Raw genomic sequence first — 25869 nt, 5'->3', positions numbered from 1 at the left:
TATACATTATCTGTGTACTGTGTTTTAGCTTGCACCTTGCACCTTCTTTTTCAATCACCCTAACTTATTTCGAGAAAAAACCCTTTCTTTCGTATAGTTTAAACGCCTTTCATGAACGACCATTACAATGCCCTCTATTCTTGGGCCCCTCTGGCCTTACGGCGAGAAACCTCCACCATGACCACCCTGACTAGGGTTAGGGCTTTTAGACGCCATCAAACACTGTGTAAGAGCAACGAGTCTGACGTAACTGTAATTGCTTGCGACAATGACGAACCCATCTGTAGGGACGGCAACTTGTTCCCTATTTCCCCTTACAAATTTACCTTTATGTATGTTACCTTATTCGAGAAATTAGGTTTACGCCTACCATTTAACACCTTTGAAAAGGAACTCCTCACTGTTTTGAATGTCTCGCCTAGTCAACTTCACCCCAACAGCTGGGCCTTCGTTCGTGCATTTCAAATTTTATGCACCCACTTTGGTATTACCCCCTCAAGCAATATGTTTCTCTACTTCTTCGAGTTGCGATCCCCCCACAAACATCTTCTAGCCTCCCTTAGCGGAGTCAGCGGTCGAGCCCTTCTAACCTTATACAATTCTTCTTACAAAGGCTTTAAAGGTATCTTCATAAAAATAGTCGCCCCCGACCAGAGTCCTTCCCTTTTAGAAGGCTTTCCCTTATACTGGTGCCAATCCCCTAATCTTCAATCCCCTCGGCAATTAGACGACTTGGACCCCTCCGAGAAAAAAGACTGCCTGATGCTGGAACAACTGGATGTTGTTTTTGATACTCGAAAACTTTTAGAGCTGGAATTCCGAGTAGTAGACCTAAAATTCCACATCGGTACTCACCTTATAACCGTTCCTTCATTATAACAGATTTATTACTGACTCTCTCCTTCTAACCGACTTTGATTATTTTTACAGATAGCCTGATGGCGATGTCCCACGAAGATATGTTGAAACGAGCCCGCCAACTCAAAAGGCAAAAGACCTCCACTCCTGGTGCCAGTCCTTTAGCTCCTCCTCCTCCCCGCATTGAACTCAATGAAGAAACCTCGGAACCCGACCTCGAAGCCTTGACCCGACGATCTAGAGCCCGAGGCAAGAGAATCGTCGAAAGCACCTCCCAGCACTCAACCTCCCAAACTCCAATAGCCTCACTTCACGCCACGGAGGATACTGAACTAAGCTTCTGGCATCCTCAATTCCTTCATTCCCAACATAGCCGAAAGCACAATTACCTCCGCCATGATGTTAATTTACTAAGATCCCAAGACCTCCAAACTCTTCATGAAAATCTCCTGGCTGATCTCCACAAAGCAGAAGCATCCAACATCATGCTAATGGACCAATTCAATCTTCAATCCACCCAGAAGTCCCTTGACCTAGAACAGAAGGACCGAGCCTTGGCCCTTTCCAAAACTGAAACTTCCCGCCTAACCAATGAAGTTGCCGAACTGACCACCCAAGCCAAAAAATCAGATGAATTACTTGCCGATCTGCAGAATCAGCTAAAAGCCCTTGAAGCCGAGAAAGAAAGCTGGGCTCTCAAAGAAAAGGATTTTCTCCACAACTCCGAACTCCTCAAAGATCAGATCGGTTCCTCACTAAATATGGGATTCCAACTAGCCCTGGAACAAGTCCGAGCTCTTTACCCCGATGCAGATTTGTCGCCAGTGGACATTTCCAAGACAGTGGTTGATGGACAGCTCGTCGATATTGACGACTAGGCGTCCCTTTTCCTCGCTCTCCCTTTACTCCCCAAGCTTTTTAACTTGCTTAGTTCTATATTTCTACTCCCCAACTCTTACTTGATACTTTGTATTTTGAACTTCATTTTTACTTTCCCAATTCTCTTCTTTCGCATGTTACAGCAATCAATCCGACTAGATAATCCTTTTATCGACTAGACATATATACTCATGATAATTCGTTTACAAACCGATATCTCAAACAATAACTTGTTTATACATTAAACCCTTAACCCTACAAACACCAATTAAACTAAACAAGAAACTACTTACAAATCAAGCTCCTAACTTTGGTAACACAACTATGAAACTACCACTAACTCGTTTTTAACTTAAACTCTCATTTCTGCAAACACCCAAAGAAAACCGATACCAACTCGTTTATAAATTGAGCTCTCAATCCCGTAAACACCAAGATGAAACTAATACCTACTCGTTTACAAACCGAGTTTGTTAATCAGCAAACTTAAATAAAATAAGAACCTGCTTACAGACCAAGTTCTCCACCCTGCAAACACCAACATGAGACCAATACCAACTCGTTTACAAACCGAGTTTGTTAATCAGCAAACTTAAATAAAATAAGAACCTGCTTACAGACCAAGCTCTCCACCTTGCAAACACCAAAACGAAACCCCTACCAACTCGTTTACAAATTGAGCTCTCAATCCCGTAAACACCAAGATGAAACTAATACCTACTCGTTTACAAACCGAGTTTGTTAATCAGCAAACTTAAATAAAATAAGAACCTGCTTACAGACCAAGTTCTCCACCCTGCAAACACCAACATGAGACTAATACCAACTCGTTTATAAACCGAGTTTGTTAATCAGCAAACTTAAATCAAATAAGAACCTGCTTACAGACCAAGTCCTCCACCCTGCAAACACCAACATGAGACTACTACCAACTCATTTATAAACTGAGCTCTCATTCCTGCTTACAAACCAACCTCTTCACCCTGCAAACACCAGAACGAAACCACTACCAACTCGTTTATAAACCGAGCTCTCATTCCTGCTTACAAACCAACCTCTTCACCCTGCAAACACCAGAACGAAACCACTACCAACTCGTTTATAAACCGAGCTCTCATTCCTGCTTATAAACCAAACTCTTCACCCTGCAAACACCAGAACGAAACCACTACCAACTCGTTTATAAACTGAGCTCTCATTCCTGCTTACAAACCAACCTCTTCACCCTGTAAACACCAGAACGAAACTTCTTTTAACCTCGAGTGTATAAACTCGAAATTTTACATCGAGTGTATAAACTCGGAATTTTACATCGAGTGTATGAACTCGGAATTTTACATCGAGTGTATGAACTCAGAATTTTACATCGAGTGTATAAACTCGGAATTTTACATCGAGTATATAAACTCGGAATTTTACATCGAGTGTATAAACTCGGAAGTTTACATCGAGTGTATAAACTCGGAATTTTACATCGAGTGTATAAACTCGGAATTTTACATCGAGTGTATAAACTCGGAAGTTTACATCGAGTGTATAAACTCGGAATTTTACATCGAGTGTATAAACTCGGAAGTTTACATCGAGTGTATAAACTCGGAAGTTTACATCGAGTGTATAAACTCGGAAGTTTACATCGAGTGTATAAACTCGGAATTTTACATCGAGTGTATAAACTCGAAATTTTACATCGAGTGTATAAACTCGGAATTTTACATCAAGTGTATAAACTCGGAAGTTTACATCGAGTGTATAAACTCGGAAGTTTACATCGAGTGTATAAACTCATAATTTTACATCGAGTGTATAAACTCAGAATTTTACATCGAGTGTATAAACTCGGAATTTTACATCGAGTGTATAAACTCGGAAGTTTACATCGAGTGTATAAACTCGGAATTTTACATCGAGTGTATAAACTCGGAAGTTTACATCGAGTGTATAAACTCGGAAGTTTACATCGAGTGTATAAACTCGGAAGTTTACATCGAGTGTATAAACTCGGAATTTTACATCGAGTGTATAAACTCGGAATTTTACATCGAGTGTATAAACTCGGAATAAAACAGGTGAAACAACAATATTGTAGTATTAGAAATCAAAACATAAATGTTCTTATAAAAAGCAAAACAACTTAAACAAACTTCAACTAAAATAAAAACGTAAATTAGCCGCATTCCATGTTCGCGGAATTTCCTTCCCCTCTAAGGTCTCCAATTTATAAGCTCCTTCTCCCAACACTTGTCTAACACGATAGGGCCCAGTCCACTTCGGGGCCAATTTGCTATCCATCTGAATTAATTGCGCTTTCCTCAATACCAGATCTTGTTCTTGGAACTTCCGAGGTACCACCTTAGTCTTGTACCTTCGCTCTAACCTTCTCTTCATTGCCTCATTAGAAATCTGAGCCAAATCCCGAACCTCATCTATAACGTCAAGGTTTGCCCGCAAACCAACCTCAGAAATCTCCTCATCAAACAACCTCGCTCTCCCAGTGTTTTCCATGACCTCAATTGGAACCATTGCATCAGTACCATATACCAGAGAAAAGGGAGTCTCTCGGGTAGTCGTCTGAGGAGTAGTATGATAAGCCCACAGCACCCGAGGTATCTCATTTGGCCATTCCCCCTTTGTCGCCGCCAATCTCCGCTTCAATCCCCTTAATATCACCCTATTAGCTGCTTCCGCCTGCCCATTTATCTGAGGATGCTCTACCGACGAGAAGACCTGTTTAATCCCTATTTCCGCGCACAACTGCTTCACCTGCGAGCATGCAAACTGAGTCCCATTGTCTGAAATAATCCGACGTGGTACCCCAAATCGACATATTATATTCTTCCAAATAAACTCTCGGATTCACCCACCCGAGATGATAGCAACCGGCTCAGCTTCAATCCACTTCGTAAAATATTCTACAGCCACGATCAAAAACTTGAATTGCCTCACCGCCTTGGGAAACGGACCTAAGATGTCTATTCCCCAAGTGTGAAAAGGCCAAGGTGTACTAATAGAGTGCAGTATCTCTGGCGGAGCACGACTCCAATCGGCATGTTTCTGACATGATTCACATTTCCTGATGTACTCTATACAATCACTTTTCATAGTAGGCCAGAAGAACCCTCCTCGGATTGTTCGCAGCATCAATGCTCTTCCCCCTACATGACTCCCACAAATTCCCTCATGGAGCTCGGCCATAAGCCGATCTGCTTCCTTCCTTCCCACGCAAATCAACAAAGGTCTGGAATACCCATATCTAAATAAGTGACCATCTATCAGTGTATATCTGCTTGAGTTTTTCTTTATCTTCTGTGATTCGTTGGAATCCTTAGGTAATTTACCATCCGCAAGATAACTCTTAAAAGGTGCCATCCAAGATTCTTCGGTTGCCAAAATCTCCAGCACTTGATGTTTTTCCTGCGCGTCAATCCGAGGAGCTATTAATGTTTCCCTTATCACTGATTTATGTTGCCCCGGTTTCGAACAACTAGCCAACTTGGATAACAAATCAGCTCGGGAATTCTGCTCTCTCGGAACATGCACGAATTCAAAGAGAACGAAGTTCTTCGCAATAGCTTGAACAACTCCCAAATACTTAGCCAATTGCGGATCGCGAGCTTGAAATTCTCCATTTACCTGACCTGCCACCAATGCAGAGTCACTTTTAACCAACAATCTGGTGATCCCCATCTCTTTAGCTAGAAGCATACCAGCTATCAAAGCCTCATACTCCGCTTGATTATTACTAGCTTTGAAAGCAAACCTCAGGGATTGTTCAATTAGTACCCCTTCCGGCCCTTCCAAAACGATACCAGCGCCACTACCCCTTAAATTAGAAGCTCCATCCACTGACAATATCCACATTATCTCCCCTACACCCTGATTCTCCACAGGCGGCTCAGACAATTCCACCACAAAATCAGCTAAGAACTGGGCCTTGATTGGCCCTCGTGACTCATACTGTAGTCCATACTCTGACAGCTCTATCGCCCATTTAACCAACCTGCCTGATATATCAGGTTTTTGCAAGATGTACCTAATGGGAAGATCCGTCATCACTTTGACACCATGATTCTGAAAATAATGTCTCAGACGCCGAGCTGAAACAACCACTGCCAATGCGGCTTTCTCTATAGTGGGATACCTCACCTCGGCACCATAGAGCACTTTGCTCACAAAATACACTGGTTTCTGGTCCCCATCACTCTCTCTGACTAAAACCGAGCTAACAGCATGTTCGGTTACCGATATGTATAAGGACAACTCAGCACCTTTTTCCGGCTTACACAACACCGGCGGTTTGCTCATATATTCTTTCAATTTTTGGAATGCCTCCTCACACCGATCAGTCCATTGAAATCGCTCATTCTTCTTCAAACATTGAAAGTAAGGAAAACCCCGATCCCCACTTTTGGCAAGAAAACGAGACAAGGCCGCCATTCTCCCCGTCAGCCTTTGTACCTCCTTTACGTTACTAGGACTCCTCATATTTATAATAGCTGCACATTTATCAGGATTGGCTTCTATCCCCCTCTCGGTGAGTAGAAAACCCAGAAACTTTCCAGCTTTAACCCCAAAAGCACACTTCTCGGGATTGAGCTTAAGTCTGTACTTGCTAATAGTAACAAATAATTCCTCCAAATCCTCCTCATGCTTCCTCTCTTCCACCGAGGTGACCACCATGTCGTCCACATACGCATGAACATTTCTTCCCAACATAGGCGCTAAGATCCGATCCATCAGTCTCTGATAAGTAGCTCCCGCATTTTTTAACCCAAACGGCATTACTCGATAACAATAATTCGTTGTTCCTCCCATAAACGCCGTCTTATCTTCATCTGACCAGTGCATCTTGATTTGATTATAGCCCGAATAAGCATCTAAAAAACTTAGCAAAGCACAGCCCGATGCGCTATCAACTAGTGCATCTATATTAGGCAAAGGATACGAATCCTTTGGGCAGGCATTGTTCAAATCCGTGAAATCCACACACATCCTCCATCTCCCATTGGACTTCTTCACCATCACTACATTTGCTAACCAGGTCGGATATTGTATCTCTCGGATATGAGCCGCTTCTAATAATTTATGTATCTCCTCAGTAGCTGCCTGAGCTCGGTCTCCGCTCAACCGCCTACGCTTCTGAACTTTAGGCTTAGCCAATGGGTTAATATTAAGCTTGTGGCATAGAAAGTCGGGATCAATCCCCGACATATCAGTCACACTCCAAGCGAATGAAGAAAGATTCCTCTTCAGCACTTGGATGAGCTGTTGTTCTTGCTCCTGACTCAGATCACCCCCAATTCTCAACTTCTTCCCATCTATAAGTACCTCCTTCACCTCTCCCACAGGCTGAGGCCTTCTCTCAGAGTGCACCAATCTTGGATCTAACTCAGGATCCAATACTACTCCAGCTGTGCTCACTGAGTATGCTACTTTTCTCCTTAACCTCAGATTGTCCTCGTAACATTTACGAGCGGTCTCCTAGTTTACAGCTAAAGTGAGTACTTTCCCCTCCTCCGAGGGAAATTTCATCTTTAAGTGTATTGTTGATATCACAGCCCTTAACTTATTGAGAGAAGGCCTTCCCAACAGCAAATTGTATGATGAAGGGGTATTAACTACTATGTAGCGTATAAATACGGTCTTTGCATCTTCCTTGTCTTTGAAAGTTGTTCTGAGATCAACATATCCTTTAACCTCCACTTGATCTCCAGAAAAACCGACAAGCACTCCATCAAATGGTTTCAATTGATCTATCGGTATTTGTAAGCCTACGAAAGTACTCCAAAACATCACGTCAGCAGAACTCCCCTGATCAATCAGCACCCTGTGGACATTCTTTCCCATCATAATCACCGAGACCACTATGGGATCATCTTCATGTGGGATTACCCCTTTCAAATCATCATTTGAAAATGTTATGTCGGGAGCTTGCCTTGGCTTGTCCATCGTGGCTGTGGTTATGACACTCCTTACATATCGTTTCCTGGCCGAGCTGGTCGAGCCTCCTCCCGCAAAACCTCCTGCTATTGTATTGAAATCCCCCAAAATGGGTGTCTCATGTATATCGGGAGCCATGCGGATCTCAGGTGATTTCTCATCAGCACCCGACTTCATGAATTTTGCCAGGAGTCCCCGGTTTGCCAAAACAGAAAGTTGATAACGTAAACCATAACAGTAGTTGGTGTCATGGCCTCTGGTTTGGTGAAACTCACACCAAGCATCCAATCTATTACCGAGTGTTCTCCCCGCGACGTCAGGATAGCGCAAATGTCTAGTTACCTCCACATCCTCCAAGACTTGGGCCATCGGCACCTTGAGATTCGGTATTCTTTGCCCTTGCGGACAATCGGTCCTCCGTTGTGCCACATAAGGGACAAAACGCCGATCTGTTTTCATTTTGGGAGGCGTCCTTTCTCTTCGATAAGGTCTCATATCTCTTTCACTCCTGGAATGAGTCACCGGTTTTTTGTCTCCTAACTTTTTGTGGCGCATGGCTTCCTCAGTCTCTATCTCCACAGCCGCCCTTTGTCTTATCTCTGTAAGGCTTTTCGGCGGATATCGGTACAGGGACTCACCGAACGAGCTGGCTCGAAGTCCTTTCATAAAGGTTTTTACCAGCAAACCCTCGTTAGGGTCTATCAGCCTCATGCTGATATTGGTGAATCGATTAAGAAATTGCTTTAACGTCTCTTCGGCGGTTTGCCTTATATCGAACATGTCTGCCATCTCCACTGGTTTGGCTCTATTTGCTGAGAATCTCTCCAGGAAAAGACGCTTGAAGTCATGGAAGGAGCTGATGGACGAATTAGGTATAGTGTTAAACCACTTTAGGGCAATTTCTGTCAGTGTGCCCACAAACATTTTGCAACGTACGGCATCATTGCCACCTGATATCATCATCCGAGCCTGGAAAGCTTTTAGATGCAATTCTGGATCGGAATTCCCTGTGAAAGGCGTGATTTTGGGAATTACGAAATTCTGTGGGATCGGCTCGCTCATGATCGCATCTACCAAAGGATTGGTATCGCTCACGTCGGAATTAAGCCGAGATGGATAACGGAAACCAGGCCTGGCAGACTCCAATCTGCTTTGCATATCTTCGTTTGCCTTCCGCAACTGTTCTTGCTGTCGCAGTGCTTCTTCCAAACGCTGATGCGTTTCCTCTGCATCTTTCCGCAATCTCTCTCTTTCTCCCAAAGCTTCTTCCCTTAACACCTGTAAGTCTTCTTCTGCTTTCTTGCGAGTTTCCTCTCTCTCCTTTTCAAGCTGAGCCTGATCAGTCTCCGCCTTCATCCTAATCTCCTCATTCTGCCTTTGTAGCTCCAGTATGCTTTGCATTATTTGTTGTCTGGTAGGCCCTTCACGGGGTGCTCCTCTGCCTCTGTTCATCTTCCGATTCGTATCCCCCGCTTTTTTCTATTACTGTTTTTTATCTTGATGGGGTAAGGATCGAGTTTTACCGTACCCCACGGTGGGCGCCAATGTATGGTTCAGAAAAATACGGGATAATTCCTCACCAAAACAAAAAGAAAGTTTTATGACTTGCTTAGGCCAAAAAAACTCTGTCCCTTGACCATGGGAGTAATACTCTTATTTATATTATAATCAGTTACAAAATATTGATCTCCAAGATTTAGCAAATAATAACTAAAAAGCCCCACTTATCTACTTCTAAGATATTTCATAAAAATAACCACTTTTCTTCAGAAACGGCATTATCTTCTATCTTCTACACCTAAAAAATATAATAACCACTCTACTAACAAAAGATATCACTAAATATAAAACTGATCGATGCCTCCCCCCTCGCCATCATACCGAGACGAAATACCGAGATGCCAGCCTCTCATGCCCTCGGTTTGACTCCAACTCCTCCTAATACCATATCCACTCTCGGCACCATACCGAGGCAACATCTCCTCCTCCTCCTCTCTATCTTAAACTGACTTCCTCTGGTCCAGGACAATATATATATATATATATATATATATATATATATATATATATATATATATATATATATATATATATATATATATATAATTCTACATAATAATAACAATAATAATGATACCTAATTTTTTAAAATAATAAAATATAGATTTTGTTTTGTTCAAAATAATGTTTTAATTATTATTGTGAACAAAATATTTTAAGAAATATAAATAATATGCTTAAGTAATTATAAGTAACTATCTTTATGATGGATATTGTCATGCAGTAACACATTCCCTGTACGAATAGAATCATGAGCTAAAAAATATAATTTCTCATATATCAATCTTTTCTAATGATCTTTTCGATGTTTTTCAAGTAAATATCGGTGACGACCCCCGATTAGTTTTTTTTCTTTCTTTTACGTGAAGAGTTAATTATTTTTTTTCTTTCTTTTATGTGAACAGATTAAGTCATTGGTGTTGATGGTAAAACAGTCCTAAGTTGTACGGATGAACTTAGTGGTCACGAGAGAATGTGAAAACTGTAGATGGTACGTAGTAACAATGTTGGAGAGGACAAAGGTCATTTAACTTTGTGCAACAAAATAACACACATCTTTCGTATTCAAAACCATGACCCCTCACACATAATGTTTACAATAGTGTCTAAATGGGACAAGATCACAAAGCAACTCATAGTAATCTCGTACATATCCTAAATGGTGTTAAGTAGTCTCCAAACATGCTTTGATGCACCATACAAGAAATGAACACCACAAACAAAACTCGTCCGAACTACTAATGTCTATGAGATATAAACATCACAAACAATGGATTTTTGCAAAAGAATGAAAAAAATATTTTTGTGGGAGAACCAATTACTACACAGTTACTCCTTCCAATTTGGACCTCAATCTTTTCTCCTTTCATTATTCATATTTTTTTAATAGATATAATATCTCTATTAAAAACAATTCACATGAATTATTTTTCACTTAAAAAATGTGAAAAATGTCCTATTATATTATATTATATTCAAACAGTACATTATTTTATATTTACACTTTATTATGATATAAAATAATAGTTATCAATAAAAAATTGATTATTTTATTATACTTTCTAATTAAAATTTAATTAATTTTAAAAAATGATTACTTCAATAATTGATAATCTATAATAGTATTTTAATTTAAAAATAATTTCAATTACTTATTTAAATAAATGCGTAAAGATGAAAAACTATTATAATAATAATAAACAAATTATTGGTATTCTATAAATAAATAAAAAAATTTTAAAAGAACATTGGAAGATAGAAAGAATGTTGAAATTCTTTTACGACGTACACCCTCTTTATATTGTGGAAACAATAAAAAATTGTTCTCAATGGTCAAAATCAGATTCCCACATTATAATCGGAACTTAATAATTTTCTTTTTAATCTCTTCTTTTCTTATTTTTAATTTAAGACACATTAATTTTTCTTCCCAATAATCACAACTTCTATTCTGAAACTTTCTAAATCGTGTTCTTTTCCTTCTTCCTCGTGCAACCCAACTTCACTTTTTTTCCTAGTCTTCCATCTCCTCTCCCTTCTGTGAACCTAAGTGTTCCTGTCTCCATTTTTCCTTCCCATAAACCTCCCAAGAGTGACGAGAATGAAGTCTACAAGAGCCACGCCACACTAGAACAACTCTGCGTCAGAACCACAATGAATCTATTGACGAGGAGATGGGCAAAACGTGATTTTGTTATCTGGTATTTATTTCGTTGGGGATTTTGTAATTTCATAAGTTCATTTTAATATGTCTGCATTTTTTACGCGTTCATATGTTATTTCTAATAATTAATGTATTGTTTTTCTTCAGGTTAGAAAATATAATATATGAAGTTTTGTTTTTAAGAAAATTTTCTTGTGGTATTTGTGTCAAACACCTTTCAACTTTTATTGAAGATTTTTTAAATTTCATATTCAATCAAGTTTAATTGGTTATAAACATCATGGTAAAGTGATGAATGATATAGTCCTCTATAGTATAAACTTTTGTTGTATATCTATTGTTCTGACTTTAGAGAATTAAACCGCGTCATATGCTTTTGTAAAGTACAAGGGATTTGCATTTGTAAAGAGAAAGAAGTGACATTGCACTGAGGTTTCTCCAACGATGTTATAATATAATCATGATCATCCTTACGCGAACTTTTCCATCATCTTCTCCAACGTTAGTTGCAACAAGTGCTGCTGCAGCGATGGCATAACCACGACGGGCTTTCATTCTGTTGGAGTGGTCCAAAATCTAAGAGAAAAACTCTGCAAACCAAAATGAAAAGGACCAAGAGGAAAGGCCAAAGCAGTGTAGGGGACAAGGAAAGAACATTTCGAAATGTCAATACATGAACCACCCATGTCCCCAAACAAGCGGGCTTAAAATCAAAATTACACTTCCCATTTTCGTCCTTTATTTGGACCATAATACAAACACTGGTGGTGGGGAGCACCATATTTTATTCCTATGTCAATGTCTTAATTCTAAAAAAAAATAATAACACAAAACCTATTCCCATGTCTTTCTAGTTAGTTTGTCCAAACACACTAAAATACATGTTGGAAATCAATTAGACATGCACATTCTATATTCCACAAAAGTGTACATGATAAGAAAACACAACTTTGTTCCTAATTATCCACTACTTCGCCCTACAAATTCTGAGTGTAACAATCTTGACCTATCTCTCTTCTTTTCTCTCACTTGCTCGGGATCAGAAGATAATTATTAAGTGCATGGACTTTTGTCATAGTTGGGGCACTCGGAGCCAAAAAACTATCATTCTCGTTCACGATTCCAAGCTTGTCACGCCATTTGCGACTTGCAAACGAAGGAAGCTAGGTAGCTTGACCCAACAGAAAGAAGGTTCCAAGACAACACGCAACCCAATAACATCCTCATGAAGCCGCTAATTCCGATCATAGGTTTTATCCAACACTACCAACCTATATAATAAGGTGGTCTAATTTGTTATATATGACCAATAGACTAGGCAATAAAAAGTTACTTCATATTTTCTTAATATATTTTCATTAAGAACTATACAATAGTATTATTCTATTAGTTGTTCCAAAACTTTTTGTTTTTAGTTGTGTTTTTGTAGATGAAAGAGAGAGATGAGGTGTGTTGAAAGACATTGTAACGTGGCTCCAGATGGTGTGTCGCCGTCAAAACAGATGTAACCCGTAGGCACTGAGTCAGTGGCTAATCGTGGTGTGGACCTTCTCCGAAGAGGAAAAAGATGAGGTGAAAATGACACCTTCTTTGTTGCAGACATCTAAGCAAACACTACAACATCATTGGAAATTGAAAAATGCGGAGAGTGAAGTGAGCCAGCGTCAAAAAACTTGAGGGTCGGTTTGTGGATCCCACGAAATGGGTTATGGCCGAAGAAAAAGAAGTGCGCAAGGGCCCTCCCTCAAAGCATCAATAGTGGCATTGGATTCCGCACTTTGTCGCCACTCAAAATGCTTCAACTTTTCATTTTCACTTCTTCGATAAACTACCATACATGCAATTTGTTCTTTTAAGGTTCAAGCTTTTCAAATTTACAAAATTAAATTACTGGATAGACTATGCACATCTAAGAATAAAAAGTTTAAAACTTTTAAAGAAGATTATTTCTAAGACGTATTTTAAATAATTTTGTTAGTTTGGAGTAACCACATATATTTATATGTTAGTGAATCAATACAAATCCAGTCAGTAATTTCTATATCAGTGTGTAGAACTTTAAAAGAGATTTTAAACCATATGTTATTTTCTAACTAACAGAATTTTGGTAACTTTGATGATGCCACACAGTCACTATCATGCTCAGAATTTCAGTGATGTATATCTATGACTAGAAACAAGAGAGAAACAATAATATTAATGCTTATTATTAAAATGCTACATTTATTTTTTAGGATTCTTTTTATAATTTTTTTTTTATAAAATTGACAAGAAATAAGTTTCTTATAGTTTATCCTACATATGTAGGTAACTTTTTTAGACATATATAGTTTACTTTAGAGTGAGAAAATTTGAAAATTTTTCCTAATATATATATAACAAAAAAAAATCTTAAAATATTAACTTGATGAACAACAAGTTTAAACATGTAATTAAAGAATTTTAAATTTACAAGTAATTTCTTATAAAAATCACCCAACCAATCTTTTCTGTGAAATTACATTTATAAGTCTTCTTCAGCAATTTTGTTTGAAAAAAGAAAATGTCAACAAAACTCTTTTTATATATTTTTTTAATGTATACTAGTAAAATTATATTTAATATGCGCAAGTTTGTCTACTTTTTTTTTTTTACTATATCAAGAGTTTTGTTAAGTTACAAAAATAATTTTGATCTATTGAAAAAAATATATTAATAAATTATAAAATAGTTGTTATAAAAAAGTAATTATAAAATTAAATAATTTTTGTTCTGAATGATTTTTATTGTCATATTATTTTTGAAATTCAAAAAAAATAATATATAAATTATTTACTTCATTTATAAATATTAATGCTTAAAAATAAAGTATGAAATTAATACTTTAAATAAATAAATAATATCTTGATCAAATCTTTTAATTTATAATAATTATATACTTATTAATTTAAGTAAATAATTGATAAAACTATAACAGAATATAAAGATACTTTAAATAAATTTATACATATCTCAATCAGTTATTCTATTTGATTCATAAAAATGATATTACATAGTTCAATATTTATATCTATCTATCTATCTATATATATATATATATATATATATATATATATATATATAAGAGTTTTTTTTTACAATTTTTATTAATTTTATCCTTCAAGTTATCAATTTTTAAAATTGATTTTTTTAATTTAATCCTTTTTTTAATTTGACTTTTTTTATTATTAAATAAATAATCTAAAAAATAAATAAAAGTTATCTACACTTGAATTATAAAATTATCTATATTAAATTTTATAATTATAATTTTATTATTTTTTATTTTTATAAAAAATTGAATACGTATATAATATATATATTTCACTAATATTAATAATTAAAATGTATATAATCATAGATTATTTAATCACCAAATACCTTATGTTATTGTTTCCTCATAAAGTTACATAAATGTTACCTAAAACATGATGTAAAATTATGATAATACAACTATTATATAATATTACATATAAAATTTGTAAAGCTTCATTGAGATGCAACACTTATCTTATTTTTAAACAAAAGTTTAAATAAATTATACAAATGCTTATTTAATAATTTAATAGTAAAGTATAACTAATATTTGTATATTAATTAATAGGTGGAATAAAATAGTTTTGATATACATTTAATCTTTATATATAACAACTATCTAGCATCATATACATCTCAAAAAACTTATGTACAAACAATAAATCCATGAGAGAATAAACAGGTAATGAGTCACTCGTCAAAGCATAAACCAAAATAAAATTTTAACTCAAAACTATTTCAAACCTTTACAATCTTTTTCGAGAAGTATTAGATCACGATTTGTCAATATTATATCAAAATTTTAATTTAAGGTAACTTTACATTCACCACCAAAAATCAAAACAAAGTTATAAGGAAATTAAAGAATAAAATATCTATTATCACTTACTTTCATACGATCGTTATCTCTCATCACCATTCCCATTTTCATTGAATTGATATGCTGAGATGATGAAGGTGGTGGGAAGAAGATACAACATATTCTGAGTATTGCATTAAAGTAGTTGATTTTTAGCTTCAATCACTCTTTCTATTATTTCTAACTTATATTTTCTTTGTTTGTGAACCTAGTTTCATTTCTATCTTTTATGTCTTTGCAATGATTGGTTTAATATTTGAATTGAATTTTACTTTTGAAAGCATTAACATCATAGAATTTCATCATTGATATGGAGATGAAATCAATATTTTCCCTACATATCTAAAATTGATGAAATCTCAAATCAACCCATAGATAAAGGAAATGTTATTAGCATCATTTTAAGTAGCAAATAAAGGAGCATTGAAAAAGTAACACTCAACACTGTTTTTTCTCATCTACAACGAAGTGCGTTCGATGACAATTTTTTATGCGCTCAGCGCCAACGTGCACATAAGTTCATTTGAGGAAAAACATTCACCGAGGCCGTTGAACTTAACATAGTAGAAACACACTTCATCACCCCATATATCAATTTGCAACCATTGCTCTACACACAATCAAGTAATAACAAGGAAAAGGTATAACACCCCTTAATTGGAATTCCTAAAACAAGAGTTAACCATAATTTTCTTTGTTTACTTTTTTGTATCTTTCCGGTCGTTCCCGTCGTGTGACACTAATTTCCAAATAATTCAAATTACAAAGAAAAACATAAAAGAGTTTCCAAAATTATAAAAAATCAAATCAACAATTTCTCAAAAGGTTTTCGTTAAGAACTACGTGATCTTTGATTTTTCATTATGAATGAAAATACGTAGGAACGAGATACATCTTTGTCGGACACAAAAATAGAAAAGAATATATATATATATATATATATATATATATATATATATATATATATATCCTTCATACTGTATTTTCTTCTCATTTCATAGGGAAAATAAACATTTAGAAAAATCACATCAGTTTGCATATTAAATTAAAGGTTAGGAAGGATGTTGTGGGATTGTAACAACTTTCGTACGCGTAACTAACTCTCGGATCTAAAATCTGGTTTTCGCAAACCTTGTTTTATTTTTGTGGTTTTTTCACAGTTTTTCAGAATAAACAATGGTAGTGACTCTAAGTTGTTCTTTTTTCATAATTTTATTTTTGTTTCGACATCCCGTCGCAATTTCAGTTGCGACAAGTGGTCAGACTGAATGTATAGAGCCACTTTACAAGTGCAATGTCAAATGTTTTAGGAATCGAGTGTGGAAAGCACAACTAACCATGAATATATAGTCAGAGTGGGGAATGATAACGACGAGCGTGGGATTGCCCAATAATAATTAGTTGACATAATATTTTTCACCCTTCAACTTTTATTTTAAATAAAAATAAGATATTCATATAAGAAAAATAATTTTATCTAGTTTTTTTTATACATAATCTCACAAAATTATAATTCAGTTTAATTTGAATAGTTCTTTGTAGCAACGGAACTTCTAATGACGGACATGTGTGCTATATCAATCCCCTTTCGAACAGGAACTAACATGGAACAAACACGACAATGCAACCTATCTTCCATTATACTCTGCCATCGAAAACCAAAAGAAACAATAGAAATTTTGTTGAGTAGCACATGTTCTTGCATATCAGCACCAGACCTTTGTTGCTCAACTTAGCTAGCTTCAACACTCTTGCATAAACTCTATGCCTACCAAACCCTCCACCTCCTTTACATCCCCTACCACGATCTCCAATTATATCTCACTCTACATTTTCTGATCTTGACCTCTTGTCTGGCACCACACACATATGCCTCTCAGTTGGGTGACTCTTCGCCACAGTCAATCCCATGTTACTCGTTAACATTCCACCCTCCAACCACTTCCCGATTTTTGAAAAATTCAACACTACACCCGTAAAGTTGCTAAATACAACCCGTCTAACCACCAGACCACATACCCTAGGGATTCCACCTTTGATGTTTAGTCGAAAAACACCCAAAATCATCCACAACCACGATAAAACACAAGGGTATCTCACAAAAAAACCACACTCACCACTCCTAAAAGCACCCCATCAGTCCAACTGTTTTGCTCATCAAAACTACCCACACTCACTTGTTGCAACCTAAATCGCAACTGGAAGACTAACTTGAAAAAAAATAAAAGTATTTTAAAATAAAATACTTTTTTTCTGAGTCATAATTTATTATAGAAAATTATGAAAAAGCCATAATTATAAAGCATGGTATATAAAATCTGGATTTTGAATATGAGAGTCTTTTATGTTGTAGGGAGAACAATAGCACCTACAACGTCCGCCTGAAGGTACCTTTAACTAAATATAAAAAAATGATGTGTATTTCAAAGTGTTTAAATTTTCTTGAGAAAAAGAAGAAGAAAAAGGAATATGTACGAGCCGATGTGTGCAACAACCTCCCTTAGCTAGTGTAGTGCAATCAAATGCTAAGCTTATGGTGGAGGTGACTAGGGCTTCAAGCTTCCAGCAAGTTCATGCAATGGTTGCGAGCTAACAGCTTCGCGAAAAATTGGTGAGGAACGAACGAAGAAGGCGACATCATAAAGCTCCAACCATAGATGTTGATGATGGAAGAAGTTCACTAGTATTTAAAATGGTTGTGCATTGGTGCTGAGAACGAAGAGGAAGATGAACCCCGCTGTAAATGGTTGTAGCGACCCAGGTAGAGACGAAACATGTAGTTGTGGGGTTGAAGCCTGTCGAAATTTCAAAAGAACACGTATATTTGGATTGAAATATGGATTTAAGGGAGCAAAAATAAGTGAATTTTTTGAGGGGGAAAAAGAGGTAAAAATGAAGTTGTTTGGATTAAGAGAAACATAATGAGAAATGAAGAGAAATTTTATTAAAGTTTGTAAATTATTCGATGGATTGATAAATATTGTTTTTTTAATAAAATTAATTAATTAAATATATTCTTAAAATTAATTTTTATTAATATATTATAAGTATTTATTATACTAGGATAAAGAATAAATATTTTATTACATTTTATCTTTTATTATATTATGTTATTTTCATAAAATTATATATATATTTGCTAAAGTCTTCATTTTGATCTCAAGAGTTACTTTGATGCGGACTTTTGAAATTTTTAGAGTCATATAATTACAATATGAAATATTTTGAGTCATACAATTATTGTGAGTGTTGAAAATTTGTACGAGTTATAAAATTATGAGATATATAATAGATAAAATGGATCTCTCTCTCTATCTCTCTCTCTTCACCTTCGTTGCATTTTACAAAATGGTCAATCAACAATCACATGTGATACCTTCGTTGCATTTTACAAAATGGTCAATCAACAATCACATGTGAACGAATAAAAAAAATTTTTCACACGATTATACATTATTTTTTTCTAAAAATAAAGTCACAATTATTGATCAGAGAATTTTTCCTTTCTAAATGCGGATTTATGTGGGACAAAGACTTAAATGAGTGTGGACTTAATCGAATGTTTATTGTACATTATACGTGTCTGTCCTTCTTGCGTATCTTCAGATGGATGAGAAGAAAGTTTTCTAAAAAAATTGTATCGTTTTCGTGTTGAATAGTGTTGTTGATTTTTTATCTTCTTTTACAAATTTGTGCTCATGTGAAATCTCTGTAGCTCCAAACAATCACAACATTAATATTTTGTAGGTTGCTTTAATGATAAATGAATCTACCATTGACTTTATAATGGGAATAGATGTCAAAATAGGTTCCAACTCGTGAGTCAACACAACTCACCTCATAATGGGTTCGAGCCGGGTTGGGTTGAGAAAAATCCATTTTTTAAAAAAATGAGTTGAACTAAATCCGACTCACTTAACTCACGGATTAAATGGGTTCAAGTCGGGTTGAAGGTGGATTGACCCACTTAACCCACCAATATTTTTTTATTATTATTATTTTTTTGTAATTATTTACTAATTTTAATTATATAGGTTCACAATTTCATATTTTAAAATGTTAGAATATTGCTCAATAATAATTAAATAGTTTGAATGTTTAATTAATTTGTTTGTCAAGTTATATACGTTGATACTTTAATTTTTAACTATTATCTTTATAATAATATTTCTAGAATTAGGTTTACACTTTGATTCCACTATTTTAAAAAAATTAAAAAATTAATTAAGTCAATTCACCTTCATTGTAATCCAATAAATATGTAAAATAAATTAAAAAAAATATTCATAAATAAATCAATTCAGTAACTTACCAATTCATAGTATGTCTAACTGGATTACAAAATTTTAACTCATTAAAAAGTAAATCGGATTAAGCCGACATTTTTTAACTCAATATACAGTAAGTCAACTTATATGAGTAGGATTGACTCATTTTAATAAACTTATGAGAAAGTAATTTAATTCTCGGAGAGAATTAAATAGAATCTTACAACTATTTCTATTATAAGAAAAACATAGTATGTTGCGTGCGTTTGAAAGTTCTCAACTTCAGTAAATTGTTTTTCTTTTCGAAAAATGCTTTGGTGGATTTTTGGATGAAGTAAAATTACTATTTTTTATTTACCCCATTATTATATATATATATATATATATATATATATATATATATATATATATATATATATATATATATATATATATATATATATATATATATATTCGTTTTCTGGCCCACATGATCGTTTTTCTATCACATTATGATGGTTTTCTATGGGCTTATCATCGTTTGTTTCTCTTGGGCTTTTCAGTATCAACACAAACCTTTTCAAACTACAACAAACGGTTTTTTTATACAAAAATAAGTCATTTTGACCCGTTTATTATAAAAATAATCAATTTACTAATTAATTAATTAATGACATAATATGATCAATTTATTAATGATTTAATTTCTCTTTATTTATTTTTAATTTTTATATAATTTTTAAAGTTTTATATATTTTTTTAAAAATAAATCTTTAATAATTTGATTAAAAACATTTTAAATAAAATTTTATTAAAATTTGGATATTTTAAAAAATATTTTAAATTTTATTATTAAATTTTATAATAAAATTTGATTAAAAATATTTAAAAAAATGTTAAAATTTTGATATTTTAAAACTTAATATTTTAGATTTTATTATTACATTTTATTATAAAATTTACAATAATAAAATTTGATTAAAAATATTTTAAATAAAATATATAAAAATTTTGATATTTTAAAATTTATATTTTAAATTTTATTGTTTCATTTTATTATAAAATTTACAATAATAAATTTTATTTTAAATAATTTTAATCAAATTATTTAAAATTTATTTTAAGAAAAATATGTAAAACTTTAAAATTATTATAAAAGTTAAAAAAATATATAGAAAAATCAAATGATTAGTCAAATCAACGATACAATTAATTAGTAAACTGTCTTTTAAACCCGTCTTTTAATAAATGAATCAAAAAGACCTAACTTTTTTAAAAAATAGTTAAGTTATTAGTAAACTAATCCTACCGTATAATTAATCAGTAAACATACTCATTTTTACAATAAATGGTCAAAGTCACCCATTTTTATAAAAGAACCCACAACAAAAACATACTTTATATTTTGTAAAAAGGAAAACAAGTTGGTGTAAATAAAAACTGGGTTGAATAATAAAATCCCCTTCACTTTTTTCTGGTCTGGGCCTCATTTTGTCTCAAGCCCGGTGGACAACTTGTTGGTAGGTTGTGGGCTTTTGCTTCCTGGACCCGTGATTTCTTCCTGTTCTTTCTATTTTTTTCAAAATGACCCCTTTTCTTATCTATTTTGTAACAACCATGACAATGGAGGTAGGTGTTATCTCAACATAGACGCCATGAGAATAACTAAGGTTCTACGATCATAAGAATCTTTTTGTGCGGGAAAAAATGTGAAGTTAACAGAAACTCTTGGCAAAATACTAATGTAAGAAAAAAAATAAAAACTGTTTAAATGAGGAGAAAAGAACCCATTCAATGATTCATTGTTCATTCATTTATGCAGAACCACACACACTCTTTCAACTCTCTGCTCAGAGCCTGCAAAACTCTGAACCAAGCAAAGCAACTTCACACCTACATTCTCCAAACCACTTCACACCGCAACCCTTTCTTCGTAACCAAGTTAATCCAAATCTACGCCGATTTCAATGACCTTCGCTCCGCGCTCGCTCTTCTCCAACAACTCTCCCACCCCAACGTCTTCGCCTTCACTTCCATCCTCTCCTTCTATTCCAAGCACGGGTATCCACACCAGTGCATCCAAACCTACGCCAAACTGAGGCAAAACGGTGTCGTACCCGATGGCTACGTCTTCCCCAAGGTGTTGAAAGCGTGTGCCCAGTTATCGTGCTTGGGAACCGGCACTGTTGTGTACAAAGATGTCATTGTGCTTGGGGCGGAGTCCAACTTGCAAGTTCGCAACTCCGTGTTAGATATGTACTCCAAATGTGGTGATGTTTGGAGTGCAAAGCAAGTTTTCGATGAAATGCCTGAAAGAGATGTTTTTTCGTGGAATTCCATGATGTCGGCTTACGTGTGTAATGGGCTTCCTCAGAGAGCTGTGGAGGTGTTCCGGGTTATGAAACGGGATGGGTGTGAGTGTGCACTGGATGTTGTCACGTGGAACACGCTGATGGATGCTTATTGTAGGATGGGAATGTGCTGCGAGGCGTGGAGGGCTTTTGGGGAGATTGAGGTTCCTAATGTGATTTCGTGGACGATTTTGATATCGGGTTATGCTAGTGTTGGGAGGCATGATGTTTCTTTGGGGATTTTTAGGAAGATGATGAATGTAGGCATGGTTTCACCTGATGTGGATGCTCTTTCTGGGGTGCTTGTGTCGTGCAGGTCTTTGGGGGCTTTGGCTAGTGGGATGGAGGTTCATGGCTATGGCCTTAAAATCATGTGTGGGGATGTGTTTTATAGGTCTGCTGGTGCTGCATTGGTGACATTGTATGCCGGCTGCGGTAGACTTGATCGTGCTGATATTGTGTTTCGGAGGATGGATAAGAGTGATGCTGTTACATGGAATGCGATGATTTTGAGTTTGATTGATGTGGGATTGGGAGATCTGGCACTTGAATGTTTCAGAAAAATGCAGGAAAGGGGGGTGAGGATTGATGGCACAACTGTGTCTACTATATTGCCTGTTTGTGATTTGAGATGTGGAAAAGAGATGCATGCTTATGTTCGGAAATGCTGTCTCAGTTCTGTGATTCTGGTTAATAATGCCCTTGTTCATATGTACTCGGTCCGTGGATGCATTGCATATGCATTTGCTGTGTTTTCCACCATGGTGGCCAAGGACTTGGTTTCATGGAACACGATTATTGGAGGGTTTGGCACACACGGGCTTGGCCAAACTGCTCTGAAGCTTTTGCAGGAGATGAGTGATTCAGGTGTTAGACCTGATTTGGTGACTTTTTCGTGTGTACTTTCGGCTTGTAGTCATTCAGGACTTGTGGATGAGGGGATCAAACTTTTCTACAGAATGACAAAAGACTTGGGTTTGACACCAGTGAGGGAACACTTTTCTTGTGTCGTTGACATGCTTGCCCGTGCTGGTAGGCTTGAAGAGGCTTTTGATTTCATAAACCAAATGCCCCAGGAACCAGATAAGCATGTTTGGGGAGCTTTACTTGCTGCCTGCCAAGAACACCAAAATGTTAGCGTTGGAAAAGTAGCCGCAGAAAAATTGATCAGTTTAGAACCTCAAGAAGCTGGTCATTATGTGACGCTGTCAAATATATACTCAAGAGCTGGAAGATGGGATGATGCTGCAATAGTAAGGAGGAGGATGCAAGGCCATGCATTGCCAAAGCCGTCAGGACATAGTTTGGTTGGTATTGGAAGTTAGCCTAGAGGAGAACACAACTTGATCAAATCAATATGCTTTGTCAAATTGGCACCAAGAGTTAGAGGTGTGTGACTATGCATTGAGTTGCCTTGAGATGAGACGGGGCAGTGTTCAGTTTTAACAGATTTAGCCTTCAAGATAATGAAAACAAACTGTAGAACTTCCAAAAGACTGATACTTAGACAAATGCAGGTTCCAGAACATCGTGGAAGCTATTAAAACTTACGAAGGCTGAAAAGGGTTGAGTCAATTAGAAGGTAACCAAATCTGGCTTAAATTGGCTATTGAACCTATCTGATGAAACCTGTATAACCTTGAGTACTTTGCAGTTAATGTTTAACTAAACTAGTTTATGAACACTTCTACTGTTAGGTTAGGTTTCTTTAAGTTTTATAAGGTCTTAAACTTGATTTTACACATGTACAGATTTTTGTCTGGGATCATTCATGTTATTGTTTATACTTAATATACTATTCAATGATACAACGAAAGTTATCAAGGTGAACTAGAAAGTGTTCAAGTTATTCCCCCTCGGTTTAAAAAAGTATAGTCTAAAGAAATACTGAAATGAACAGGTGAAAGATAATTTTACAGCTCTTATGAATCCAGACAATGTGCTTATTTATGAAGGTCTAAGTTCAACATGGACATCTTATAATTTTCATATGATAACCTCGCAAGAAAGACATTGTATTCCTCAATGATAAGAATATAAGATGAAAAGAAAAAGAAAAAAACTCGTTCTTTTGCTGGTCATTATATACAGGAAACTCATATCAAATCTGATCACATACTAACGATCCTACCTGAAAGGAAATCATCTTGAGTCCTTAGAGGACACATGCAAAACAAAATTGTCCCACATGATGAAATGTATCTACTAAAAGGACTATAAAGAGAATAAAATATGAATTTACTTTGTTTGAGATTTTTTTCAAACAAGAGTGTAGTAATCCTATGAGGTACTCTTCTTCAAACAAGTAGATAGATAAGTTAAAACCTTATATAGAGTGCAAAGGAAAAAAGAATGTTTACTTTCAAGAGAGACAGTAACTTTTATAAAAGTATATCCGGGTTAATTTAACTTTTTTATAACTTAAGCTTTTTAATAATAAAATATGAGTATCTCTTATAAAAAATTCTTCTACTCTAAATTATTTTCTAGGTCCTTATAATTGTTATCAATATCTATTATATATTTAATGACTAAGTTCATGTGATATTACTACTTAGGAGAAAAAATAAAATAAAAGATTACTTGTAAAATAATAATTTTATTAAGGAGCTACTAATAATAATAATTCTATTCTATCAAGCTTGACCATGATAGCTATGAAAGATACAGTTAGAAATAAATTAGAAAGTCCTTTTAGTAAAAAAAATGTTCAAATTTGTTTTACCGTTTACTCTTAATTATTTGAACATTTAGAAAGTCAAAATACCGTTTACTCTTAATTATTTGAACAATGTGTCCTGAAGAAGACACAGAGGTAGTTTCATTAATTACTTGCTCACTTGGTTTTGGAAAGGAAGATTATTGATAAGATCATGAAGTGTTCATAGTTCTCGTGGATTGGATTTAACTATCTTTCAAAAAAAACAGCAAGTGCTATTTATTGCATAAAATGTGTTTATATCAATGATATAATTACATAGATAACGAATGGTTCCATTTCAGCTGTATGATATTTGTGGGGCCATATTTTGTTTGTTATAAGTGTGAAAGAATTAGCTAAACTGTTTCTATATAGATTTTTTTTATTCCACTTAATGCTTAGTATGTCTAAATTCATCCCTCCAAAAAAACGTGTTTAATGTCCCTCCAAATTCTATAAATATCTTTTTATTCTAGTTAAAGCATATAACTATTTAGATTGTTTAGAAGTTATGTATGGTGCGTTTTTACATATTTTCCCACGTTTTTTAATAATTCTATTAGCCTTGCTCTCATACATTAGCAATAACATAATTTTTATGTTTATAAACCACGTATCAAAATAAACAAAAAAAAAAAAAAAACTAGATCCCTTCATATTAAAATTTGTTAGGATCGAACATCACTAGGTCAAAAATTATAGTCATTTGTTAGGATATAACTCTTTTTTACCTAAGAGTGTAAGAGTGTAACACAAGCACAAGTGTCATGATTCGATTGTGACCCGGTCCACTTGGCCTCTGCCACGAGACAATTGATGTCACTTGCAACAATCTCTCTCTCAATAATTATCCTACCAGGAATCCATCCCACTTGGATTGTTACTTGGCTCACCTGGCCTTCGTCACGGGACAATTGTGCAACCCTCAACCATCTCTCCCTTAACAATTATCCATCAAATCAAACTCATGACTTGGGCTCTGGTACCAATATTGGGAAAAACCCCCGCAACAATCTCCCCCTTAACAATTGTCTATCAGGAATCGAACTCGTGACCTTGACTTTGATACCAATGTTGGAAAAAACCTCCGAGAATCACTTTATTAATAGAAAAATAAAATAAACACAAGGAAATACATAGACAACTCTATTATAGTGGAATATGATTGCTGGTATAGACAATGAATATGTGTTTATTTTGATCAGGTGGAGAATGTTGGGAGGATAAAAATAACATGTCTTGAAAAATCTCACATC

General features: G+C 35.1%; 1 protein-coding gene, 1 long non-coding RNA gene and 1 pseudogene across 2 annotated transcripts; 2 read left to right on the top strand and 1 right to left on the bottom strand.

Moving 5' to 3' along the window:
• Nucleotides 1–6097: 6097 nt before the first annotated feature.
• On the bottom strand, nucleotides 6098–9129 carry LOC114181529 (uncharacterized; annotated as a pseudogene).
• A 2023-nt stretch (nucleotides 9130–11152) lies between these two features.
• LOC146887932 (uncharacterized) lies at nucleotides 11153–12863 on the top strand. Its single transcript, XR_014993757.1, has 2 exons — nucleotides 11153–11438; nucleotides 11786–12863. It is a non-coding gene; the product is annotated as an uncharacterized LOC146887932 (long non-coding RNA).
• An 8316-nt stretch (nucleotides 12864–21179) lies between these two features.
• Nucleotides 21180–23742, top strand: LOC114176936 (pentatricopeptide repeat-containing protein At5g16860-like). The gene is made up of 2 exons (XM_028062142.2): nucleotides 21180–23301; nucleotides 23430–23742. Exon 1 carries the CDS (start codon nucleotides 21378–21380, stop codon nucleotides 23235–23237), a length of 1860 nt encoding a protein of 619 aa, XP_027917943.1. The 5' UTR covers nucleotides 21180–21377; the 3' UTR covers nucleotides 23238–23301; nucleotides 23430–23742.
• The last annotated feature ends 2127 nt before the right edge of the window (nucleotides 23743–25869 follow it).

The sequence above is a fragment of the Vigna unguiculata genome, chromosome 3, assembly GCF_037176805.1.
Source record: "Vigna unguiculata cultivar grain cowpea cultivar isolate G323 ecotype 2 chromosome 3, ASM3717680v1, whole genome shotgun sequence".
In the NCBI taxonomy this organism is placed as follows: domain Eukaryota; kingdom Viridiplantae; phylum Streptophyta; class Magnoliopsida; order Fabales; family Fabaceae; genus Vigna; species Vigna unguiculata.
This window is presented reverse-complemented; position numbering and strand designations above follow the sequence as displayed.

What these genes read in the sequence shown, in the direction of transcription:
- LOC114176936 (XM_028062142.2), top strand. Translation starts at nt 21,378, where the DNA reads ATGCAGAACCACACACACTCTTTCAACTCTCTGCTCAGAGCCTGCAAA.